General features: G+C 37.7%; 2 protein-coding genes across 4 annotated transcripts in view; both read left to right on the top strand.

Moving 5' to 3' along the window:
* Positions 1-6,603, top strand: part of si:dkey-237i9.1 (SEC14-like protein 1) — a 40,919-nt gene extending 34,316 nt beyond the window's left edge. For both annotated transcript variants that reach the window (XM_023284473.3, XM_023284474.3), the window contains one exon: positions 3,406-6,603. In XM_023284473.3, coding sequence (XP_023140241.2) covers positions 3,406-3,511 — 106 coding nt within the window. In that variant the 3' untranslated portion in view covers positions 3,512-6,603. The remainder of the gene's footprint in view (positions 1-3,405) is intronic.
* A 2,436-nt stretch (positions 6,604-9,039) lies between these two features.
* LOC111577946 (endonuclease V) overlaps positions 9,040-27,223 on the top strand; it is an 81,035-nt gene continuing 62,851 nt past the window's right edge. For both annotated transcript variants that reach the window (XM_023284478.3, XM_055009545.1), the window contains exons 1-7: positions 9,040-9,176; positions 11,474-11,645; positions 15,250-15,384; positions 16,810-16,849; positions 17,478-17,590; positions 23,345-23,413; positions 23,559-23,687. In XM_023284478.3, coding sequence (XP_023140246.2) covers positions 9,133-9,176; positions 11,474-11,645; positions 15,250-15,384; positions 16,810-16,849; positions 17,478-17,590; positions 23,345-23,413; positions 23,559-23,687 — 702 coding nt within the window. In that variant the 5' untranslated portion in view covers positions 9,040-9,132. The remainder of the gene's footprint in view (positions 9,177-11,473; positions 11,646-15,249; positions 15,385-16,809; positions 16,850-17,477; positions 17,591-23,344; positions 23,414-23,558; positions 23,688-27,223) is intronic.

Below are 27,223 nucleotides of genomic sequence, written 5' to 3'. Positions count from 1 at the left end.
TGGAGAAAGATTTCTTGCACTAAGGCCGAAGTTTACCTCGCTCTTGCTGGCTTTAGGCTCCTGCTTGCATGATTGACAATATCAGGATTCCTCAGCTGGACTAAATTCTCAGCTACTGTATATTCAATTTTACACATAGACACAGAACGTACACCAAAATGTGACAATCAAAAGACATTTTCTAGCTTTTATTAGGGGTGTAACAGTGCACAAACATTACGGTTTGGTACGTAAAATACAATACAGACATTAAAGTAAACTTTTTAAAAGAAAAAAATAATATCTAGTTTACTTTGATAGTCATTTTTTAAAAAGTCTGTCGAAGCGATGGTGGTCTGCTTTTGTAAAAACATCAGTTTGCAAAAAATTATTAATAAATCAAGATAAATATTCTCTCAAATGAAAAAAAAAAGCGATTTCTTCCAATTCACCTGACTTTGTCAATCGTCATTGTAGTTAAGTCACTGAAAACCCATGGTGTTCTTTAACAACACATTTTTATGATACTTAATGGTCTTTAAGCTTTGGTTTGTGTGCGTTTACAATAATTACAACCATGAAACGCAGACTTTCAGATTCATTTGTGTATCGTTACACCCCTAGATTTGGAATGAATTTTTTTACATTCATCATTTTTAATACCAACTTACTGAATCTCACTTTGCTGTTTCATTTTATTTTGCCCTCTTAACCAGACTCATCTTATTCACTCAGTATTTAACAAGATGTTTCGCTAACAGTTGACACTTTTGTTCTAGATTTAAATTTCTGAATGTATGAAATGCCACAGCTAACTGATTATATGTAGAATTTAGGTAATCTTTTTATTTATTTTGCCATGTCTGTAATGCGTAATACAGCCAAGCATTAACAAATGCAGTGCAGTGGAATCATTTATGCTGGATTTAGGGTTGTGCATGTTATGTATAGCCAGTATATTTCTAGTCACAAAACCTATTTGTGCTCCTTCGTCCTGCAGCACTTGTCACCGGACTCAAAATTTCTACCTGCATTGTAATTAGCTAAAGCTCAAAGGTGACACCAACTGGTTGAAAAAGTGCCTTGCATATATTTACGGCTGATGTGCAATTCTTAAAAAGTAGTGTATACCTTTTATTTTATTTATTTTTTACCTTGGTTGGGATTAAACTACTATTGGATCGGTTACACAGAATTTCAAATGCATGTAGTACTTTACAAGTTCAGGTATCACAGTTTTTCACAATCACTTTAATCATTTTGTTTTGATGATTATGAAGCTTCTCATACTGTTTAATGACCGTTCATGCAAAATAGGAGGCAGTTATCGCGAGAAACTGTCATATTTGCCTTTTTGAAGTATTGCAACTTCCTTTAGTGTCACTACAAAACATCCTGATGCATTTTGCAAGCATGTATGACACATTGCAGACATGTGTGATCATAGATTGTTGCCAAAATGTTGACTGATAAATGAAAAAAAAGCTGCCTAGCTTCAACATGCACTTTAATAAAATTTGTTAAATCTCACTTGAACTTAATGATGCAAAATTAAAAACACAAAACAACCAAAAAATTCCTTGTGCTTTGCCTTTATACATCCAAGAAACCCTTAATACCAGCAGCTGTGGTCTTCTTCTGCCCTCAACAAAACACCCTGAACAATAGCACTTTTGAAAATACTTCACTGAAACAAGCTAACTTCATTTTTTTCATTATACAAGGAGTGATCAAAAAGTTTTGAGACTGTGCTTACAGAAATCAAAAACTGTTTGAATTTGACCATCATCCCTGTTGAAGTAGTTTCCTTGTGCAGCTGGTAGAGCTCCCTGGAAGTGCTGTTATGTAAGAACGTCAAGCGTCATCTGCGATGAGACTCTTATGCTGTGTCAAAAGGGGACTTTGCAGCTTGAATTTCATTTTGGGGAAGAGGAGGAAGTCACAGGGAAACAAATGTATCTCGTAAAGCTGCTGGGGAGTGATCACTGTGTTGTTGCTTAATTGTCGTACTGCAGCACTTATACGCCATTACACCACAATTCAGGTTGTTTTACCTTCAGATACCTTTGGATGTTACAGTAGAACTCTGAGAAACAAATTCACAATGAAAAACTCAGCAATTGGACAAAAATCTATGAATGTCTATGTCTCCTGTGTTGGAAAGTGCAACTCTTCCACTGTGGAAACTGCTGTTTGTTCTGTTGTTGGTAGCCACAGAGTCACCTCTCAATCATCCCAGCTGCTAATTATGCTCCAGTTTGAGCTCCATGGAAAAATGCCAAATTTGCACCTATGAGTGATCACAAAACCATCTGTTGAACAGGTGCTGATGTCACACGTTGCATGCACATGACCGTAACACGCTCCGTGCACCACAAACAGCATTAGAACTTTTTGATCACCCCACATAGATCCTCTCACAAACTAATTTTGACATAAATGGTTAATGTCAAATACTTCTCTGCCTGACAGACTGTGGATGTTGCAGGGTATGGCAGAGCCTGTTGTGTGCCACAAAAAGTCAATCTATTTCCTGTACACTGTAAAAAAAAATTAAAAAAAAACAATAAATTTTACAGATTTTTTTATCTAACATTTTACTGTCAGTTTCTTTCAGTATTCTTAATATACACTATAATATCAGTGAAATTACAAAAACACACTATGAATTTACATGTCTAATGAACTATAACATTACAAAGCCTGAAACGTTGAATAACCATGAAATTTTGATTGTTTTCATAGAAAATTAATTTTTTTTTTTTACTGAAAAAGACTGGTGCAGAAATCATCATAATTTGACAAATTTTATTTTCATTCAGTAGATTAATGTATTAGTGCAACTTTAATAGTGTAAATGTATTTCTAAAATGAGGAACGATTAAATAGATACAGAATTCATAGATAAGCATTAGTTCTGTAATTTTATGTAGATTTATTAAATTAGATTGTATTTTTACAACAAAAAGTTTTAATGAATGGGTTTTTATCAGTGCATAATATTTATGAGCTTTGGCCATCAGTCAAATACAGTTTTTACCATACATATAATTTATTATTACATGTATTATTATTATTATTATTATTGTTATTATTAATGTTTATCACATGTAAGTTAATTGTTTTTACACATCCTTCGATAAACATTGAAAAGCCAAAAAAATTACACATGATTTCTGATAAAACTAAGGCTAAATGTATTTCAGCTATGGAAAATTACTGTTTTTATGAGACTGTTATTTTTAGTTTTTGTGCTCCAGCTGCAGCTGTCTTTTTTTTCATTTCTTTTTTTTTTTTTTTTTTTACAGTGTAGATTTGATCTGGCTGCATGGTTCTGCATCATGAGCACGAGTTGTGCAAACACAATGCATCTTACTTAGTTCCTGCAACTTTGTGTTGTCTCATAGTATCTGTTTCTTCTTTTAGGGGTTCGATGACCAGCCTGGAGTCGAGCCACAGCGGCTTCTCTCAGCTGAGCGCCGCCACCACCTCCTCCAACCAATCCCAGTCCAGCTCCATGATCTCCAGGTAGAATCCGGCGGCGGAGGACTTCAAACTCCAACAACCCCGATCCCTCCAATGCCCAAACCATCAACAACAAAGCCACCTCTTTTCCTGCCCCCCTTCGTCATCGTCTTTGGACTCTGTTCCTATTGCACAGCCAGTCTCTATGGAACTGATGCATGCTTGCACAAACAGAAGACAAAGAATAAAAAAAATTCTGAGGCAAAAAGATGAAACAAACTGAAACTATGTGTACAATTTAAAGGGCTGATTTTTGCACAAAGGTTGAACATTTTTTGTGCCTGGCATCTCTGCTGGGCGGCAGTTTGAATCAGACCATTTTACAGAATGTTTGTGTCTCGTGCAGGGTGGGAAGGTCAAATGAAGCAATATTCTCATCCAGGGAGCTACGGGGACACTGGATACAGACACTGGACACTCTGTTATGTATATGCATTTTCATTTACACCTACATATACAGTACTGAGACGACGCATACCTCATTGACGTGCGTTGGCGGATAAGACTGGATTTGCTGTTACACATATGAGTGACAAAAATTGACAGTGTTTGCCATATTGTTACTGGGAGGAGTTTGTTTCTGGTGAGCTGTTTATAGGTCGAATATGGACGGGCGGGCGGGGTCAACATCTTAACTAGATCTGGGTCAAATATCACCTGCAACTGGTTTGTTTTTCAATCTGTGTGGAGCTCGCTGAATCACAACGGTGCAGATAATGTCAGCTGTGCTTAGCTGACATTCGTTGCGTTGTCTCATGTGGCGAGCTCCACCCGTCTGTCTTGGGAGGGCTTTTATCACACTTTTGAAAGCGTTTGAATATTTGAGCCAGGTCTGACTCTTAGCGAAGTAATCCGCTAGAAGCAATAACACGAGTTTGACTTTCTACTGTGTGCGATACTTCTATTTATCTCGATGATTGCTAGATGAAATTTTTGTTGTGTACAAGCGGACGGATGGGCAAACTGAGCCAGTGAACGGTGAAATTCTGTGGCACCAACATCATCAGTTTTATCTTCTATAACAGGAAAGAAGCAAAAATATTTTATCATCATACAAGGGATGTCCTGATCAAGTTTGCTGAGTCCCAATCCAATACCATTCTTGTAGATAATACATACTTTATGTACGTTGAAGTCCAATCCAGTGTATGTGCTTGACACCTGGACAGCTCTGCAGTGCATTAATGTCCACATTTCAGCTGAGGCCTGTAGGGATGTTAGCAGTTAATTGATTAATCATTGTTATCAATTCAACCAATTTAAAAATGTACTGACCAATACGACAGAAGACACCAGGTGGAGACACTTACTGTTAAATACTGTAGCCACCAGAGGAGGTGGACAGTTTTGTTAGCAAGCAGAGAGCATTGTGGGGGTTTAGCTGGTAAAGGGGCACCATGACAAAGACTTGCGTGGCACTTAATGACCTCAGACCAGCGCTTGTGTATATATATATATGGCAACTGGCATAAACTTGGACGGCAATTCTATATGCATTAGTGGCCCAAATCTGGTATCCATTAACTGAAGACAATGTCCACAAAACTTAATTCCTACCATCAAGTATTGGTTGCTGATGCTTCTGATTATTAAGTAAGAAATTATTTAAAGTCCTTAGCATCCTGTAACTGATTTTGCTTTCTGTTTGCGACACCTGTGCGACAAAGGATTAGGCTTAGATTTGTGCTCAGTGAAGCCGATACTGATCAGTTTACAGAGGTCGAATCAGGACATCCCTACGTTATACATCAGAAACTTAACTAATCTTTTTTTTCGAATGATCGGAGCTGGTTTGCTTCCTGTCCAGCGTCTGCACAATTAAGGAACTCGAGCCCGAATCCAGTCATCAAGCAGATGCCTTGTCACTGATTGGTGAATGTGCTACTGATTGGCTTGCGAACCAATAGAACGCCTGAGGGTTGCGACGTAACTGGGCGGAGTGACGTAGATTTCAGTGTGCATTAGGGGGTGAATGTTTCTGTGATTATCATTGATACTGTACACGTGCTAGCGTTGGTTTAACTGTGTTTCAGAGCGCGGCCAGCGTCCGGTCACTCACACGGTGGTTGGGTTTACGGATCTATTATTTAAGAATTAAGATATAGCCATTTTTCAGAGCCATGTGTCAATAAAAATACCATTTTAGCCTTCGTAAGCATCACTTAGGTCACCGCTGTAGTGGATTGTGTATCGAATGAACATTTCTAAATGCAACCAATCCATGATGCGACGTTTTTTTTTTTGTTGTTTTTTTTTTATGTGGTTAAATCGGCATCTGCGATGACTTTCTCATTGATCCCCGTTTGATCACAATTGCCAAAAGTCATCGGGTTGCTGTCGCCATGGTTACAGAGTGCAGCTGAGAGCAAAAAATAAATAAAATCACAAATAAGGCAGCGAGTTCTTGTATGGAAACCTGCCTATTTAGTTTTTTCATAGCGCTTGTGTTTTTTTAAACCGGTGGCATCGATATGTTGTCAACTGCAATAACAAGAAATGATGCTTTTCTGGGAAAATGGACCTCCTCACCTGAGAATGAGGGCTACAAGTGTGTGTGCGTGTGTGAGGGTGTATAATAATGAATGTTTGGAGGGGAGTTAAAAATATAAAATAAAAAAAAAATTAAGACATGCCTGTAAAATGTGTCAACGCTCATGGGAGTCGAAAACAACACGAGTAACGTCACCTGTGAGGTTGGAATTTTCTCGAGCGGTTCGACTGATGAAGCAGCGTCAGTTCAAAATCTAACTCCTTTTATTTCTCTACTCTTCATCACTTGTACACTCCTTTTTCTTTGTGTTTATCTCAGAAAGCAGAATGGACTGAAAGGAGAGATCACATGTTACTGTTTTATTTCCATTTAAACTCAGTGTTAGAAAAACTTGCGCTGTCTTCTGCAGCGTTTCTCATCAGGATCTCATCGACGAATGAGGGCTATAACTGTTTCGTCCGTCTCTCCTTCTTTTTCTGACATCGTTTGCATATCTTCTCTTTACCTAGATGTGAGGAATTGTGTAAAAAAAAAGTACATGTTTGGATTAAAGAGAATATGGCGCCTTTACATTTTTCTGAAAACATTAAACTTGAATTATGAGAAAACTGCTTGTGTCGCATTGATTTGTTTTTGTGGCTGAAAACTGTGTTAATGTGTCTCGGTACATTTTGTAACGCCGCTGGCTTCGTTCATCTGCTAATGACTTCATAATTAATGAGAATCGGGGAACTGGGTCTCGTGTTTGCTGCATCACTGACTTCACTAATGAACACGGAAGATAATTCGTCCTCGATGACCTGAAATTCCACAGAACATGATTTTTCAGGCAGGATTTTTTTTATCCCAGTTGTTTTCGTCTAGCCTGTAAAAGTTAAAAGAATAAAATGTACTTGTGTTTTTTTTACTCTAAGAAAACTAGAGGGTTTGGGTTGCTTAATATTTTATTTAAAGCTTTAAAAAGTGCAGATTGTGCTCCAACTTTACTAAACATTTATTCTAAGATTAGGTGCTTTTGACATCCTGATATGTATGAGCAATTTCCTCTCAATCTGTATTAAAGACCCGCATATCTGCAGCTACATTGCGTGTACAATTATTAAGCAAATGAATATTTATTGTCATTTTCATGCATAATTTCTAACTCCAAGCTATATAAACTTGAATTGGTTCTAAGCATTATCAGGTGATGTGTATCTTTAGAATGAGGGAGGGTGTGGCCTAAAGTGATCAACACTATATCAAGGTGTGCAGAATTGTTAGGCAGCTTCTTTAAGACAAAATGGGCCTAAAAAGAAATTTAACACACTCTGGAAAGTCAAAGATTGTAAAATGCCTTTCAGAGTCACATTTTGGTTATATTTTCTTATTTTGCTTCTCTTTGTGGTCGTATTTAATTCTGATCATTTTTGTGTTAGATTTTTGTTTTCCTTCTCTTTTTAGCCACATTGTGTCTATTTGAAGTCAAATTTGGTCACATTTAGGTCATTTTCAGAGCCTATGCAGCCATTCTGTCTCCTTGAGGTCATTTCTGTCTCATTTTGATCGTTGTGCAGCTGTTTATGGTCATTTAATTATCATTTAATTTTGGTTATAGTGTGTCACGTTTTAATTGTTTAATTGTTTGCCATTCGGTGTCTCTTTGACGTCATTTGTGTCACATTTTTTGTAGGTCGATCACAGAAGCTGATTCATCCCCAGTGACCTGAATCTTCTCACGGAATATTATTCATCTTTCCTCTCCCATTAATCATCAGATTTATCTGCTGTTCTTGTCTGTAAAACTAGATATAAAGTAGTTCAAACCAGCAGCAGCTACAACAGCAACATGATACTGATACATTGATGATTTACTATTGATAATTTAATAATGGTACATATAATAACAAACGGATGCAGAATGATCAAAATGAGACAAAATAACCTAAAAAGAGACACAGAATATGCACAGAGAGATGGAAAATGACTATGATGTGAAACAAAATGCCAAAAATGAAATGCCAGTGAACACAGAGATGCACCATGACAAAAACAATCACCTAACAAGAGAGACAGAACGGTTACAAAGAGACTGAAAATAATCTAAATTTAATGCAGGCAACCAGAAATAGAAGTAAAATGATTTTAAAAATGGCAACAATTCAATGCAAATGACCACAAAAAGACAAAATCCCCTATATGTGACACAAAAATAACCATGAAAGGATCCAGAGTGGCTACAAAGAAATGGATAACAACCAAAGTATGACACAAAATGATGGAAATTAAATGCCAGTGACCAGAAATAGATGTAAAATGATTAAAATGAGACACAAAATGTCATGAAAGAGACACAGAATGACTACAAAAAAACATGGACATCATGCAAAATGTGACACAAAACAACCAAAACTCAGTAGGTCATCAGTCAAGAAAATTATTTACATATTAATTGATTATTAATACTGTAAATAAATTGCTGACACATTGGTGATTCACTATTATTAATCGAAAGATAGCACATAAAATAATTTGCCACTCAGAGAAACCAAACCAGGATTGTTACTGCAGTGCTTTAACTACATCTTTCAGCTCTGTACTTTTACTTAAATAGGATTTTTCCTGCAGGATTTTCGCTTACAATGTAGCATTTTTCTACTTCTTCCATCACTGCTTTATCGGTGCTGTCAGTCAAATAAGGCATTTTACTCTTTTTACTTTGCCTTTTGGTATTTGACTTGATTTTGGCCTCATCCTTGGTCCATTGAATAACAAAAGTACTCTGAGGTGCCGTCATCTTTGACTTTATATATATAATACTGTGACAGCTAAAACATCAGATATTTTTTGCAGTAGTTTGTGCAATATCAGTCCCAATTAAAAGATTTCTTAATTTATTACATCTGGGTTGTTCTTGTAAAAAGTTTTGCAAATTACAAGCAGTATTTTTGCATTAATGTTGTGGTGTCAGGGAAATAAAACAGATGTAATTCCCCATTTTGGCCACTAGATGTCAGGATTTACCCATTAAACGCCAGTGGGGCCGTCCTCGCAGTGACGTCAGCGCGTACGGAAGTAAACGGCCGGCTGCAGTCAGTGGATTTCTTCTTTAAAATGTGTGTTAGCAGCTGAATGTTGGTCCGTCAGCAGCTGAACAGATGAGCGCGGCTCCTGCAGAAGATCAGGTCCGACAGTGGGAAAGGTGAGACTGAAGTTCTGGCCTTTATTTACCTGAAAAACACGTTTACAGAACACTTCCTGTTTGCTTCAGTGTGCCTGCTGGTTCTGTTTGCTGACTGAAAATAGGAGCTTGTTAAACTTCTTGAGTGTCTGTGGTGACTTTTTCTACGCTTCCTCAGCAGCTCTTTGATGAATGATTTCGTAATTACAAGGACAGTGATTTTAATGTTGTTACTCCACATAATATCATGTGTAAGTCAGAGTCAAACAATAAAATAAATCAAATTGTAATTGTGTACCACTTTTCATACAATTAAAATGTAACACAAAGTGCTTCCCAGGAAAAAATGTTCTCAGGATGCCTTCTGAATCAGAGACAATTTACTGAACTGGGCTGACCAGCCAACTTGATCTAATCACTTCATTATATATTCTAAAATGAGATCCGAAAGAGATGTAAAATGACTCCAAAGAGATCAAATGGTCATAAATAGATGTTAAACAACCAATTTGTGACACAAAATGACAAAAAGTAAATGCAAACAGCCAGATATAGATGTAAAGCGACCAAAGTGTGACACAAAATAACCACAAAGAGACACAGAATGACAACAAGGAGATGGAAATAATCATAATGTGGCAAAAAATAAACAAAATTAAATGCAGAGAATCCAAAATAGATGTTAAATGACCAACCTGACACAAATGTGACACAAAATGACGTCAAAGAGATGCAATTTCTGAAAGGAGATGCAAACCAACCAAAATGCTACGTAAAATGTGCATAATGAAAAGCAAATGACCACAAATAGATGCCAGATAAGACTAACTGAAATGTGACACAAAAAATACCTAAAGGAGAAACATAATGACTACAAAGAGATATAAAACAACCAAACTATGACAGAAAACAACCAAAATGTAATGCAAGCAACAGCAAATAGATGCAAAATGATTAAATGAGCTAATATAATGCAAGTGTGACACAAAAATCACCTCAAAGAGACATAAATGGCAACAAAAACATGGAAAATGTCAGTATTGTGTTACAAAATAAAAAAAATGAGACAAACAACCACGAATAGATAGAAAACAATCAAATTAAGACACAAATTAACCCAAATGTGAGACAAAAGTTACTAAAAAGAGACACAGAATGGTTACAAAGAGATAAATATGATACAAAAGAACCAAAACTGAATACAGACAAGAACAAAGAGATGCAGAATGATCAAATGAGGCAGTGAAATGTAAATGTGACACAAACACACCTTAAAGAAAGATGACATTACAGAGGTGCAAGACAAAAATCTGACACACACATAAAAAAATTTAAATCCAGGAACCGCCAATAAAATCAATCAAAATGAGACAAAAACTGACCAAAATATAAACAAAGGCATAAAAACCAAGTCCACAGTGACAAAAAATGGCTAAAATGTGTCTCAAAATGACCTCAAGGAGACACAGAATGTCTTCGAAGACACATAAAACAATGCAGGTAACATCAAATACAAGTAAAGCAACCAAATGTGACATAAATCAAAAAATTATTACAGTTAAGCAAGTGATCAATCAGAAAATCTCTTTGCGTATAAGTCACTGATAAAAATAAATAAACTTACTTTTACTTGCTGCTTTTCTTTCAATTGGATTGTGAGAAGGCTGCTTACAGACCTTAGGGAAACTAAAACAAACAAGTAAAAGTTTGGCACCTCGATCTGTATTCTTAACCATGTAGTAATTTAGATGATGAGATTGTGATATATATATATATATATATATATATATATATATATATATATATATATATATATTTTTTTTTTTTTTTTTTTTTTTTTAAAACCAACCTCTAACCAAACCATGTAGTTTTCTTAGGCTTAAAAAAAGCATTTTATTCTTTTTAATCATGTTGTCTGCCAGTTCTGTCTCCAGCTGTGTTACTGATGAAGAAAACCAAATTCATTTTTAACTGTAAGGCCTAAAAACATATTAGTCAGAAAATAAATATGACCTGATGGTGATAAGCTTTAATTAATCCCTCAGTGGAGAAATTTGCAATATCCAAATACTCTTAAAGTACACAAATTTGTCCTCCTTGTTGTTACATCCACCCTTAGGTTTTTTTTTTTTCAACTGATTCCGAAGACGTTGGTGATTTTACAAAGATTATTAATATTATTAGAGCACATTAGAAATAGTTGTTTTCTAGCTTTGGTCGGTGTAATTAAATACTCTCCAGTGGATTCCTGTGGTTTGTCTCCTTTGGGCTGTATACTCCATCCTGACCATGAGTGTGTGTTTGTGTATCTGGTGCAGTGAACAGGCCCATCTCCGGCAGCAGCTGGTGGAGGACGACACCGAAGCCTGGCAGCAGAATCCGGACTTCTCAGGCCTGCAGAGAGTCGGTGGGGTGGATCTGTCCTTCATTAAAGGGGATGATGTGAACGCCTGTGCTCAGCTGGTGGTGCTGAGTTACCCCGACATGGAGGTAACCAGCTACACATACAGTTAGTATGAGGAATATATGAGCTGTCTCTACCCCTGGTGGTGGCAGAGAGGAACTGCAGCAGCACTGATAGGATAAAGTACAGAAATCTGCACATCTTTCCAATAGAGACACCTTTAACCTGCTGACCTCTAAGCAGTTTCTGGGTGTTTTAACTCACTGTGGGTTTATTTGTCATTTCAATATAAAGTCCTGCTCCTTTATGGAAACAGCACAGCCATGAAGAATCAGAATCAGAAAGACTTTATTGATCCCCAAGGGGAAATTGCTTAAAGGTTAGGTTCCACTGAGGTTTTAACTCGAATCACTGGATTCAGAGTGCAGTTATAAGGCTACAAATCATAAAAAAGAAAAAAATGAAAGCAGAATTTATTGGGTTATTAATTTTACAAAAACGGAGAAAAAAATGTGAATCAACGTGTGCAACATTTTTCCAAGTGCGTACAGGGCTGAAAAAATAATGATGGCTCTACATACTATTCATCCATCCATCATCTATGCACCACTTAGTCCTCATTAGGGTAGACTGGAGGGGGGTTGGAGTCTGTCCCAGCTGACTGAGGGTGAAGGCAGGGGACACCTGGACAGGTAACAGTCTATCACAGGGCTACACATAGAGACAAACAATCACACTCACATTCACACATACAGACAGTTTCACATTACCAGTTAATCTCAGCATATTTTTGGACTGTGGGAGGAAACCAGAGTACACATGCACAGGGAGAACATGCAAACTCCATGCAGACACAAACCAGGGATCTTCTAGCTGCAAGGTGACGGTGCTAACCACAGAGCCACTGTGCCGCTCCAACATACTAGACATATTTAACTATTTATATTTTTAATTTATTTTCATACTTACTAAAATTCCTCAAAGCAAAATTCTCTGAATAAAGGCTTCATTTAATCCACTACATCCTAGACCCCAGGTCACGAACTGGTGGACCGTGGTCCGAGTCTGGACTCAGACTTCATCCAATACGGACCTGGACCTATAATCGTAAATGTGGGTTCCCATGGCTTTGAGTTTCATGATATATATATATATATATATATATATATATATATATATATATATATATATATATATATATATACACAATACTCTGCAGATGTCCACCCACATTCCATCAGGATGGGTTTTTCTGCTGCACAGCGTGCTCATTTCCGCTTTTGATGCTGTAACGCGCATGCCATGCGCCGAATCCGACAACTCCATTAATCGGCAGAATAATCGGTATAATACTCAATTACTAAAATAATCGAAAACTGCAGCCAAGTCAGGCAAACTTTAGGGCTGCACCAAGGAGGGCAGAATTTTTTTTTTTTTTTTTTGAAGAATCTGATGATAGCAAACAGTTTATTTTTTGTGTATTTTTAAATGAGACATATAGAATAAAGGAAAAAAAAATCACAATTTTACGTTTCAATTTGGTTGATTTTTGCAACAGAATCGAATGTCAGAGATGACTAGTTCAATGACCACTGGAAAGCTAAAAACTGACTATTTTTTAAGAAACATCTATGGACTCTGATTAATGGTTTAAGTTCTGTGGTTTGTATTGTCAGCCTTTGAAAGTGTCTCAGGAGCTTCATTTGAATATTAAATATCTTATAACAGCCTGTTTTTGAATTATATTTGAGCAAGCATTGTTTAAATTGTGTTATTTTTACCACTATAGGGCAGAGTAACACTTTGTAAATAACATGTTGACTTCTTGTTACGTAAAGCTGAACTCATTTTTCACTGTTCCTCAATGCAAACAGCACAACCTAATCTAATAACTTTACCTACGGCACTCTGGGATTTCTTTATGTGTTATATAAGCAAAAATTTTCACGTCAGTCTTGGCACTGAAAAGCCGACTTGCATGAAAAGGAATGTCAACATTCAGGTCGAGTCTCGTTGACCTGGCTGTTGCTAAAGTGACCTTCACACTCCCACATCTCATTCGGTTCATTTCTTCTCCTGCAGCCTCACAGTCAGTTTATCTCTGCATTAACACAAGGTCCTGGCACCTTCCTTCTTATGTAACTGGTTATAGTTAATGACATGTGTCACCATACGTTGTTGATACATGGACCCGCTGAGGCTAATGAAATGTTGCCCAATAATGTGATTATGTTCCCTGCTTGCTTTCAGTTTACTCCAATGCTGCCACCTGAGGCCACTGAGTAACACTGGAGCCTGATGCAACACATGTCCAGCTTTTACTGTAAGATTTGCATTACAACAGGAGCCTAACACCTTTTAAACCGCACACTGGAATAAAAATCTTCTCGGTGATGTTGCTGTTGAGCAGAAGGCAAATGAAGGTCACCACAGTCGATTGGTAGCTGACGTTTCTAAAGGCAGGTTTTCAGCAAATATTCCAGTGTTGAAGCTGTTGACTCTTCTTTGTGCACAGATGACGACATTCTCTTTGTATCCATTCGTGTGAGCCGCAATGAAAGGTTTGGATTTTACAGCATTCGAGGCCTTGAAACATCCTCTCATTGTAAGCTGACGCTCTGCAGGATGTTATAAAGGCTCATCATGGGAGATGTGATTATCTGCTGCTTAAAATAAATACAAGAGGTGGACAGAAAGAAGCACAGAGGAGCAAACAATGTGTGATACTTGTGTTTACAATATGTAGTCACTGGCGTAATCTATTTGACTGCTCAAAAATATGAACAGAGCGTGGAAATGCTCTTGTTTTCTGACTTGTTTTCTATTGTTGTGGTGAGAAAAAGGTTAAATGTAGCCAGTTGTGCAGCAGAAGTTGTTGAAAAGTGGAAATTTTGGTACAAACACGGACCGTGCCTCTTAAAATAATGTGTTTATCTATTAGAAAAATAGATTTCTTTAGCATTAAAACAAATAGCAGCCTTTGTGATTTGGTAGCTGTGTTGTTTCATTTATGCATCTTTTAATAGTTCAGTTGTGGTGTTTCTTTGCAGTTGATGCTTGTTTGGAAGTTTGTGTAGAAAACTCAGTTGCAGGAGGAGACATTAACTGTTCAGCTCATGTGGGATATTTTTGTTTTGTGTCTGATTTCTAAGTTGTCTCAGTGCAGAATGAAGATGTTGCTGCTCTCTGTAAATTGTTTAAAATAGAAGCTTTTTCTGTGTTCAGTGAGATTTTTCCAGGTGTTGCATGTATAGATGTTCATGAAAGAAAAAATAGAGAATGAAAACTATGTTTTGTGTGTGACTGTTTTCTCCAAGAAGAGCAGGAACATCAGATTTACAGAGCCGATCCTGTAACAGACAAATACACGGAATTTATTGCTGTATGACCTTAATTTGCAGCTGTGTCTATTTCCTAATGCAGCAGGTAATTTACAGAGCATAAGCTGTCCGATGTTCAGAATGTGTTTCATCAACAGGTAACAGATGTTTCATTTTGCAGCATATGGGGGATGTTGGTGATTATCTTGCACAGCTTGTGTCTGGACTCACTTTTACATTTACACTGGAGAACATTTGTAGAATCTGCACGGCGAGGCTGCGGTCGAATGTGACTATGTGAGTCCACAGCATCTCACTCATCACTCAGAGGTTTAAAATATAAAGCAGAGTTTCTGTGTCCTCCGTCCAGCTGCTGTATGAGGACAGTCAGATGGTGACTCTGACGGCTCCCTACATCGCCGGTTTCCTGGCCTTCAGAGAAACTCCTTATCTCCTGGAGGCTCTGCAGCGGCTGAAGAAGAACCAGCCAGAGCTCCTGCCTCAGGTTTGCCTCTTGACACACAAACATATTCACTGTTTTGTTAAAATAACTATGTCTTGTAGTTGTTTAACCTTCTGAGCCTTGGTTTTTTTTTTTCTCCAGTCACATTTTTAGTCACCGTGGGCTCATTTTTCACTGCAGTATAAAGTCCTGCACCTCTGTGGAAACAGCACAACCATGGCTAGTCAGACAGAGAAATGTCTTCTGTGCAGGATGACGGTTATAATGCGACAAATCGTAAAAAAAGAAAGACTGAAATTTTACAAAAAATGTAAAAACCCGATGCACACAGTCACAGAACATCACTGGGAAAAAATAGGCCGTCATGTGACTAAAAGATATTAGACTATTCATATCTTAAGTTTCCATACTTGTCTCCTACATGGTCTGTGTCAACACTGCCTTCAGTTACACTGAAAAGTCCTGATTTTTTGTCATATGACTGTTTTTCACAGCTTTATTACTGCAGTGAGGAGCACAGAATTGAATGTTTTTCACAGAACTAGGCTTCTGCAAAAGGCTTACTTTTGGTAAGTTTTTAAAAACTTAGACATGTAGCATAAAGTGATTTTGATTAAATCTGATCTTAAAAGAATCACAGTAAGCTTGAAAATCCCCATCTTTGAGCTCACATTAACAGAAAAATAATAACGCAGACTCATCTCGTCTTGTCTTGTGATGTGATGTGATTTATAATATGAGACTGAGTGATCCTGAGATTGGAGCCTCCAACCATTCCTGATCTAAAAACTCTGACTTGCATCGCTACCAAATCAAACTAAATGGCAATAGCAATGAAGCACAAGAAACGCTGCATTATTCAGACACCCAACAGCACCGACAGCTCGCTGCAAACCTGCACATTAAAACCCACTGAATGAACTGCAGCTGCCTCTCACCTCCAATTCATCCTCACCCACTCACTTCTGTTTGTCGCAGCCCACACATCTTCCTCCTCCTCAGCCTCCCATCACCGTCCACGCCGCTCTGCAGAGACGAATACATGCACAACTTCCACATACACAACAACCATGCACACACACACACACATAGACTCGGATTTACTTGCGGTGACATTTAGCTCTGGACAGGTGCAGTCGCTGCTCTCTTTATCTGCAACCTTTGAAGTTGACTTATGAGTCGCTGCGGAAATACGTCTGTGGAGTCACCTCTGGCTTCCAGAATATCAGCTGGAGGATCTCAGCTTCACTCTGCTGTCTCACAGTCGCATGCAGGATCATTTCAGGCCACAGACTGTAGAGCAGCAAAGTTTCAGTCAGGGTGGGACTAATGACATTAGCTAAGCAGCCAAGATTAGCATCATTCATCACATCTGAGCTTTCCCTGCTGTGACATGAATAAATGTGCATGAAAAAATGGTACACAGTGGGGTTTTTTTTTAGTTGTGTTTGTGTTCTCTCTCTACAGGTGGTATTTGTGGATGGGAATGGTCTCTTCCACTACAGAGGTGATATAAAATTGTCTTTTGCATTTTCTGGTTTGTTATTGTGGTTTTACGGGAGAATAATCAACCCAAAAAAATAATGTTGTGTTTGTTTTATAAGAAACATTTTGACATTTCAAAGCAAGAAAAGTGCAAATGTAATTAAAAATGTGTTTGTCACTTCCAATATCACCATATAGTTCTAATTTACATATAAGGGTTTAAACCCTAAAAAAGTTACATGAAACTTTATTTGGCTATGATATATATATAACGTATAGTACAAGGCTTAGAACCTAAAGTATTTATTAACCTCACTAATGTTAAGTAGCTACAATAAATCACACGTTTTTATATAGTAGATTCAGGTCCCCTCGAGCTTGTCGAAAAATGCTCGCTAAGAGTTCATAATGAACTCTGCGCTCCATGTGGATCAGCTCAATATATTCTGCAATCTTTCTTGGTTTTCTCCAGAGGGTTGCTGTTTAGTATTCTATGATGATTTGTGTAAGGGCCACAAATCTATTAGATCAATGCTGCCCCTTTGTCACATATTTAGATTCATTGCATTGATCTACATTAGTTCTTTTGTCTCAGTAGTCACTTAATTTCACCCTAGAAACTGACAATATTTGTGTTGGGACCGTTGCAGAGTTCGGCCTGGCGTGTCACCTGGGAGTTCTGTCAGGGCTGCCGTGTGTGGGCGTGGCCAAGAACCTGCTGCAGGTGCAGGGGGTATACAAGAGCGAGGAGCACCAGTCACAGGTGAGACTGACCCCGTTTTGTATTTGACTTTCTTACCTGATCAAAGCCATGTTTGACAATGTTTTAATATATTTACAGTACCTATGAAAACATTTTCACTCCCCTTTTGAATGTTCTTCCCTTTATGTTGCTTTCAACTTTGAATCATGGACAATTTTATTTGGCTTTTCGTCAAGAATTTACAAGTCAAGATTCTTCCATGTCAACTGAAAACAGCTAACTACAGAGTAATGTCAATTAATCAAAAATAAAAATGTAGAATAAGTGATTGCACAAGCATTCACCCCTGCAGCACGGTGATGACAGCATCATGGTGTGAAGCATGGTGGTGGCGGCATCATGATATGAAGCATGTGGTGACAGCATCATGATGTGAAGCATGGTGGTGGCGGCATCATGATGTGAAGCATGGTGGTGGAAGCATCATGATGTGAAGCATGGTGGTGGAAGCATCATGATGTGAAGCATGTGGTGACAGCATCATGATGTGAAGCATGGTGGTGACAGCATCATGATGTGAAGCATGGTGGTGACAGCATCATGATGTGAAGCATGGTGGTGGCAGCATCATGATGTGAAGCATGGAAGTGGCAGCATCATGATGTGAAGCATGGAGGTGGCAGCATCATGATATGAAGCATGGTGGTGGCGGCATCATGATATGAAGCATGGTGGTGGCAGCATCATGATGTGAAGCATGGAGGTGACAGCATCATGATGTGAAGCACGGTGGTGGCAGCATCATGATGTGAAGCATGGAGGTGGCAGCATCATGTGAAGTATGGTGGTGACGGCATCATGATGTGAAGCAATGGTGGTGGCGGCATCATGATATGAAGCATGGTGGTGGCAGCATCATGATGTGAAGCACGGTGGTGGCGGCATCATGATATGAAGCACGGTGGTGGCAGCATCATGATGTGGGGATGCTCCTCAGCAGCAGGATGTAGAATGCTTGTAAATGTAGAGGATAAAATGACTGCAGCAAAGTCTAGGGAAATCTTTTTTACTTTAACATGAGTTTTTTTTTTTTTGCAAATTCTTGTCACAAAAGCCGAATTATATTGATGATGATTCAATGCTGAAAATGAATTAAAAAGGAATCCTCCCAAGGGGGTTATACTTTCTACAGGAGACTGTATTAGATGTTTGAAACTAAGATTCAAAGCCAAAACGACTTACTTCTACTCTGCTTCTCATAAAACCCAGCATAGCTAGAACAACACATATACATGATAATCTGGCATGACCTGCATGTTCTGAGCTCACTTGAGTTTGTAAATCATGTTATAAACTGTTGAGAAACCATCTATTCAAGGCTATTTTGACTCGAGTTTCAGACCTGTGATTCTGTTTTTCATTACTGCACTGTAAAGCCTTTTCTTGTGATTTATTTTACCAAACAAATGATGAAAAGCTGCTTTATTTGTGGTGTTTCTCATAGCTGTGTGCGTATTCTTCTCCTGTAAAAGGCTTCCATCGTCAACAAGCATCATTAAATGAATCGGGTTTTAAAAGTGTAATCATTTTTCTGTTGTCTTTGTCACCCGCTGTATCTAAAAAAAGCAAAGAAATGTCAGAGAGGGACGAAGCAAAGGACAGAGTCTTCAATTGCTTTTCAGTGTGCGCCTTTGTGTGCATGTGAACTTACACTTACACATTTATTTGTACGTGCATGTGAGTGTGTGCTGCTGTTTTGACAGCGTGACTTTTATTGCGAACCAAGGCCTCCTCGTGTAGCTAATGCTAATGTGACTTTTTGAATACAAATCAAGCTGGAACAAATGCCTATTGGTCAAAGTATACCTGTGGGACAGCAAAATCTGGATTTCATTAATATGCAAATGTTCACTTTGTTTCAGCGTGCAGCCTTGCTGACCTGTTGAGGGAAGAACAAAAACAATTTAAAGTAAAAAAAAAAAAAAAAAATCCATCAGAAGAACAGGCGTCTGGCTGGAGTCTAAAATAAGATGACACACATTTTTTTTTCTTGTAACTTATCAGGATGTGGAGGTCAGTGGAGGTTCTGGTAGCTGCTGCTCTGAAACCACAGAGATTTATAATAAAGATAGTAGCATTTCCTGAATTCTGCGGACTGTAGATCCATTTACACATATATTTAGATGTTATTCTTCAAGATGGTTTAACCCTCTAAACACCAAAACTCGCTGGCAGATGTGAAAGACACGCTGTCTTTAAAGATGTCACTAAAATTACACTATTATACTGTGGTTCTAAACTGTTTCTTCTAAATAGATTCTGCAAAATGTCAAAGATTCTGTGCTCCTCAGTGTAAGTATAAAGCCATGAGGGACTCAGCTAATAGTGACTCATTTGACTAACTGTTACATGAGAAAAATTGAAGGAATTTTCTGTTAAACTGCAGGTTTTGTTTACACAGAGCAGATTGTAGACAAAGATGGAAGCAAATAAAAAATGTACAGCAAATAGTTAACAGATAGCAAAGTATTTATAGTAGAGTGACAGTTTTTTTTCCATTATTGATAGCAACTGTCGGCATTTGGAAAAGTGTTCTACATGTCGGGTCTAGGCGTTTTAAATTTTTGTAAAATAAATGATAAAAAACATGGAACTTTATTTTTTTTCTTGCTCTTTAAGGATTTGTGGAATTAAAACTGTGTTAAGCTGCCCAAAAGACATTTAAAGACCTTTTTAGGTTTTCTATTCTAGCTATAGTGCCGTTTTTATAGAGATACAGGACTTTATATTGCAGTGAAAAATAAACCCACACTGAGGAAAAATGTGACCAGAGCAGAAAACATTCACAACCTGCTTACAAGGCAGAGGGTAAAGACTTGATCTTCATATGAAGCGTCCACATCCCTCATGGAAATCACTTGAACTTGTTTTTTTTTTTGTTTTTGGTCTGAGGTGATAGTAATTGATGTCGGTCTGAAGGACAGCAGTGATGGGCATTTCCTTAATGAGAAGCGCCACTCTGAAGTTTGAAAGTGAAGCAGAATGGACATTTGCTTTCTCAATTAGCAGGCGATACAGTAGCGTAACATGCTAATCCAGTTCTCTGTAGGAGTAAATCCATCTCGCTCAATTAGCGTTACTGGCTTTGGCGTCAGAAAATATTAGCTCGTCTCTGCCATCAGGGAGGAATGAGATCTTTGTTTACACTGATCATAGCTGCCTCCCGAGGATGCAGTCACACATTTTCTGATCCAATCTGCGTCCACGTACTCCAGTCTCGTTTGTTTTCTGTATCAGGTGGCTTAAGCCCCCATGCTGCATCTTTCCGCTCGAGCTATTAGCTTTGGATCAGTGTTCTGTGCATGAAATTTAAGAACTCCCTTCTGGTCCATACTGATGTAATTGCAGCTCTCTTGGGCTCTGTCTAATCTGTCTACAGGCACGAACAGAACTGCAACGCTTCAAGGCAACACCGGCTTCGGCGTTTGAGTGCTCGGTGGGAAATTAGCTGCGAAGTAATCTGTGAAACTCAAGCCATATCAGGCTCCCTACCAACTTTCTGAAAATTAGCTTTTTAGAAACAAGATTAACCATCGCAGATCTACACACTTTCCGCTGACAGACGACACGGTGCCATACTCAGTTAGACGTCAGAGTTTCCAACAATACTGCCACAGCGCACTATTTAAAAACCAATATGCAGTCTAGCGAAGTGTCTCTGAAGGTTGCAGAACTTTCTCTCACTTGCAACAAATTCAGTTTGGAAGATTCATGAGTAAAGGTGTATGTGTTTCCAGTTTCCAGTCAAATAAGTAGCAAGTGTAGCAAATACATGAATTATGGGTCAGAAAAAATAATTGAAATACTTCTATTGTGCAGAAATGTGCAAATTAATTGCTTGAGAATGTGGAAGGTTACGTAGTATGTAGTACAAACAACTTGAAATGTGAAAACAGATAAGAATAGTTCTATTTATAAAAGCTGTTACTACATGTGCAATGTTACAAGCTGCTTCCATGTTGTCTTACTGTTGAAATTTATCAACATATCAGGCTTATTTTGTTGATCAGAACCTATTTTTAATAAAATAAGTAAACCCTGCTGTCTGAAATGACACAAGAAAGCATGACGGATGTGTTTTCCATATTTAGAAATAAATAATGGATCTGTTGACGTACTAAGATGGGAAGTGTATCATCCTCCTCACAGACCACCCATTAAGTCCATTAAGGCACATGCATGCATCTCACTGCAGTGTCCATGTTTGCTCTGAACATAATGTGTTCTTTTGTCAGAAGATGAAAGAGGGTAGAAAATGTTCCTGTTTTTTCCTTGCTTCACTTTTGGAAAAAGATATTCTTGTTGAAGTTCTTCAGAGTCCTTCAGATCTTCGTCCCTCTCTTCTTCATTAACCTCCAGTCCATCTTGCCTCCCCTTCCCCTTTTCCCTCTCACTTTTTCATCTTTTTTTTCTTACTTCTCTCCTTGTCTTTCGCACCGACAGCCTGGCTGTAACTCAAACTGGTGTGTTATTGATGACTCGCTCTGTGTTTCTGACTTCTGCTGTTCTGGCTTTGGTCCTACACTTGCTTCAGAGCAGCCAAACGCTGTCTCTCGGCCCGGCGTTGGCCTCGTCCCAGCCGGGATCGGAGGCCCTGTGTGGCCCCTGCTGTCTCCCCGCTGGCTGCTTGCTGTAATCAGTCACAGCAGAGCTGACACTCCATCCATCACCGAGGCTAAACTCCCTTCATCACTGTGGCCACAGCACACCTGTCAACACATCTGACTTTGCACCGTCCCTTCAGCTGCAGGGGCAAAACTTTAGAAATAAACACAAAGGGCATTTTTACAAAAATGTCTCCACTCTGAAAAATAATGTTAAAATCAGTATCCCAACTGTTTACCTGAGAGAAAACGGCTTAACCTATAATTAAAACAGTACCCACTGCAATAAAGTGCTTTCTATTAGAATAAAGAATATCATTGGCGTTACAAATTAATGAACAGGTTTCAATCCTTTACAAGAAATTGCTTTGCTAAGTAATTAGTGGCAAACCAATGGTATCACATTAAAAGGAAAAGATGACAAAATTGGGTTTAAAGAAAAAAAATTGGACAAATTAAAAAATTTACTTTTATTTAGGCTAGCTATAAAAATTTGCAGAAAAAGTTCTAGTTAAGAGTTCACAGCAGATATTACATTCTCTTGGTCCAAGTGTTTGAATGGAAGGAAAAGCTGCACTATACTTTCTAGTAGTGCCCTGATGCTCTTCTTTTTCAACCTGTTTGATAGTTTTTCTGTCAGTCACATTTTTGTTGTCTATATTTCTTGGTGACAGCAGAAATTTTGCTTAATTGTATGTACTCAGACAGTAAATACAACCATATGCATTTTGTCAGAAGTAGAGTTTGAGTGGGATGTAAAGTCGAGCCTCACAGGTTAAAGCAGAAATGAAAAGAGAGTGTTTTATTATATTGTTTTGTTATAGGGTGGTTTTTTTGTATATAAATTGAGAAGAAGATCTTAACCGCAAAAATGTCTCATCAACAATTTACAGCAGGTGTTATATATTTTGTTGTTTTTGTTCTTTGGCTGCAGTAGGAGCTTAGTATTCTATTTATTCAGAGACTGTAAACAACCGTGTGCGTTTTGTCAAAAGTAGAGATTTGTTCGAGTCTCACTGAGGTTAAAGCGAAAGTGAAGAGAGAGCGAAGCCTCCGCAGCAGGTTAATATTTTGTTTCAGCCTGCTGCTGTTTGTTTTGGTGTGCTGTACATCCTCTCTGACTTTGATTCTTGTTTCTTTGCCTCCGCAGATCGCTGCTCTGCAAAAAGGAGGAGACAGCTTCCCACTCACTGCCGCCTCGGGCAAAGTGCTCGGAAAGGTGCGGCAAAGGACACACTGCTAAAAACAAAATGGAAACAAACGCTTTTAACAGAGGTGTTGTGTTGCAGCTTTAAAGGCCACCCACCCCGATGCAAGTCAAAAAAAGTTAATAACTATCACAAGATTTTTCTCTGTGATTTCAGGCGCTGCGAAGCTCTGATAAGAGCGTGAAGCCGGTGTACGTGTCCGTGGGCCACAAGATCAGCCTGGACACTGCTGTTCGCCTCACACATTCCTGCTGCCGCTACCGAGTCCCTGAACCCATCAGACAGGTACAAAAACACTGTATTACATTACAACAGCTGCAGGAAAGTCGCAGCAAGACGCCTGTGTGTGATCAGTAGAAACAAAAGTTGAACTCGGACAGTGTTTTGAAGACTCAAGTATCAGAGTCCTGCTGTGAAGCGTCACGCTGTTTCCAGCAGCAGGGACCAGGAAGCTTGTAAATAATACAAAATGCAGAGAACAATGTATGCAGCCAAATTAGGGATGCTGCATTTTAAATAAATTGATGTACAGATGTAGAGAGTCTTCTTCCTGAAGGGGGCGGGACAGCAGCGGCGCAGCTACATTTAAAACTGCAGACACTAAAACCAACAGAATAAACACACGAATGCATACAGTACACAGCACACACATGCATGTATATAATAATAATAATTAAAATTAAAAATTATAAGTGATAATCCTCTTTATCTTGGCTGAAATTGTAGCAGCTGCAGACAGATTTAAATTGCGAGAAATCTGACTAAAGTTTAGATATTGCTCCACATACCAAAAGAAACTCATCTTAGTTGTAGAAAGGAATATATTAATGACATGAAAGAGTTATTTCAGAAGTCTGTAGACATCCAATTGTTTTCTAGAGTTTTGCAGTGGATTTAATTTGGAGCAAAATTCTTAATTTATTCAACCTTCAAACTAAAAACACACGAAGGTTTGGAGGCCTCATTTATACTGTAGCTGAGTACAAAAATAAAAGATGAAGGCACACAATTGAGAAACTTGGATAAGAATGATAATAAATATTAAAAGACAGATTTATAAAATTATTATAATGTTTTAGAATAATAGTGCATTTGAAACAACAAACTCACCAAACAGGAGTTAAAAACAGCAGCAGTGCAGTGACATATTTCCACGTAAAATAACCTTAAGAGAGAAAGTCCTGATCTCGCACAATCAATCCACCAACTGTTTTGCTGTGTGCTGTCAATCACAGATGCAGAGAGCATCTTCTTCCTGAAGGGGGCGGGGCCAGCAGCAGCTACTTTAAAGCTACAGACATTGAAACAGTCATTTTAGAACAGGGCTAAAACCAGGACATATTCAGTCATAGTGACATGAAGCATCTTTGTGGTGTTATGAGCTGAAATATTGATTCAGGAGATGAGAGATTTTCCTTAATTTTCTGAAAAGTGGCAAAATATGAGGCATTTTCAAATAGTTATTTCACTACAAAAATGTCACAAAACAGCAGAAGATGTAATTTAACTGTGAGATATGATCTGTCCTGTTAAAAGATAAAATAATTTGTTAATCTGCATCCTAGAGGTAAAGCCTGTTTATGCCTTAGGTGTGGAGGAGCTCACTAGACTCATTAAAACCACAGATGATTCATTTTCCATACTTGTCCCCTATCTGCACTATTTAAACACAGCCTGCAGTTCAACCAAACAGACTCTGAATTTTTGTCACATGATTGTTGGTCACAGCTGAGTCACTACTGGCTTCATAGTTTCACCAAGGAGTGCAGAAATTTTTGTTTTTTTTCACATAATTTGGTTCCTACAAATGGTGTATTTTTGGCAAATTTTTCTGTGACACAAGCAGAATAAATACATTTTTGTGAAAGATCATGATTTTAAGTTTAGATTTAATTAATTCTTCAGATAAAACCTCAAGTGAACGACGAGTAGCTCAAGTTTTGTGGGAAAGTTGAAGATCTATGTGGCAGCGCCCTGCTGTGAAGCATCACGCTGCGTTTCCAGCAGCAGGGACCAGGAGACAAGTAGAAATGCAGAGCACAATGTATGCAGCCAAATTAGGGATGCTCAAGTTAAAAAAAAAATCCAGCACCGATGCAGAAAACTCTGCAGAAAGTTTCAGACAATAATATGATGCCAGCTGTCAAGTGCGACAGAGCTGCAGTGTGACAGACAGGGAGGATTGTTTTAGCTCCGAGGCAGACAAATAATTTTTTCAGCCTATTCGATCCATGCTGTTAGATTTATAATTAAAGTGGAAAAAAAAGTACAATATTTAAATTCTCTCTTCAGTTAATCAGTTAGACTTTATTTATAAAGCACTTTTCACACAAATGAAATATAACACAAAGTGCTTCACAGATACAATACAAACAACATCATGTTGTAAATGAAAGATTTTAAAACAGGGATTAAGGAACTACGTAAATATTATCATAAAAAGCACACGATTGAATGAATAAACATCAGATGCAATAAAATGAAAACAACATATATCAAGATGCATAGATAGGTACATAGATAGGTAAGCAAGTAGGTGAAGGGCAAAACAGAAGTCAAAATTCATTAAAACAAGAAAATAATTTTAAAGAATGAAGTAAAACCAATACATTGAATAGATTAAAATATGTACATATGTGAATAAAAGGAGAAATTGGTAAATAAAATTAAAGTCACAGAGGTTAAAGAAAAGGTAAAGAGAGGTTTTTGTAAACAAGTTGACAAGAAAAAAAAATAACAGAAAAAAAGATCTACAGTCATCTTCTCAATCTTAAATAATGAAATCCAAGTGTTTGGGTGGAAGGAAATGCTGCATTTTATTTTCTTTTAGTACCCTGAAGCTCCACTTTATTACAGCCTTTCTCATTTAATGAGTAAACACCAGATGACCTAAATTAAATAAGATAAAATGTAATAAAATAAATACAACGCAATGTCTATTATTTAAATATAGATAGTCCGAAATAGATGTCAAAATTCTTAAACACAGAACAAGAAAATAAATAGTAAATGGTACATTGAATATACTAAATAAGTGAATAAGAAGAGTATTACATAAATAAAATCCATCAAATAAATCAAAAGCCTGACTAAAAAGATTGATCTCGAGTTTGCCTTTAAATACTTGCCTCTTGTTGAGAAGTAAGGCTCATGTTTTATCTTCTGCTGTTGTTTCAGATTTACAAAGTGAACATGTTGCAGGAGAACAGAGCTGGATGATTCATTTTTCAGTGGTAAAGTGAAAGTAAGCACAGAACCAAAATAACAAGACGCTGCCTGAATCCTGTTGAATGTATCGATTGGAAATCATGTTGCTCCTCGCAGGTTTAAATGTCCGAAAGTAAGCGTAGATCCATGTTTCTTGAATTTGTGCTGAAGCAGAATAAACACTTGTTAAGACATACACTGCATGTATATAATAATAATAATAATAATAATAATAATAATAATAATAATCTTTACCTTGGCTGAAGTTGTAACAGCTGCAGACTGATAAATCTTAACGCATTAATTTGGTTTTCTACCATTAATGTTATTTCTCTATTGGAAGCAACATCTGCTGTCATGAAATATCCTAATTTTAAGCTTAGATTTGGATAGTTTTGCAGACAAAACCGTGAATGACCAATACATAGCTTAAAGGCTGTTGGAAAGTTGAAAATCTAACATTTAGTTTTTTGCTTTTGCAGTTTCTGATTCTGACAAATGGTGTAGTTTTGGAGCTTTTGTAATCTCCAAAACTTTTCAACCTGCTGACAGGTTTTGTGGTTCAGGGGGTTAATATCCTTTCTAGTGCTGTTAAATGTTTCAGGTTGTCGTGT

Source organism: Amphiprion ocellaris, chromosome 4, assembly GCF_022539595.1.
Source record: "Amphiprion ocellaris isolate individual 3 ecotype Okinawa chromosome 4, ASM2253959v1, whole genome shotgun sequence".
Classification (NCBI taxonomy): Eukaryota; Metazoa; Chordata; class Actinopteri; family Pomacentridae; genus Amphiprion; species Amphiprion ocellaris.
This window is presented reverse-complemented; position numbering and strand designations above follow the sequence as displayed.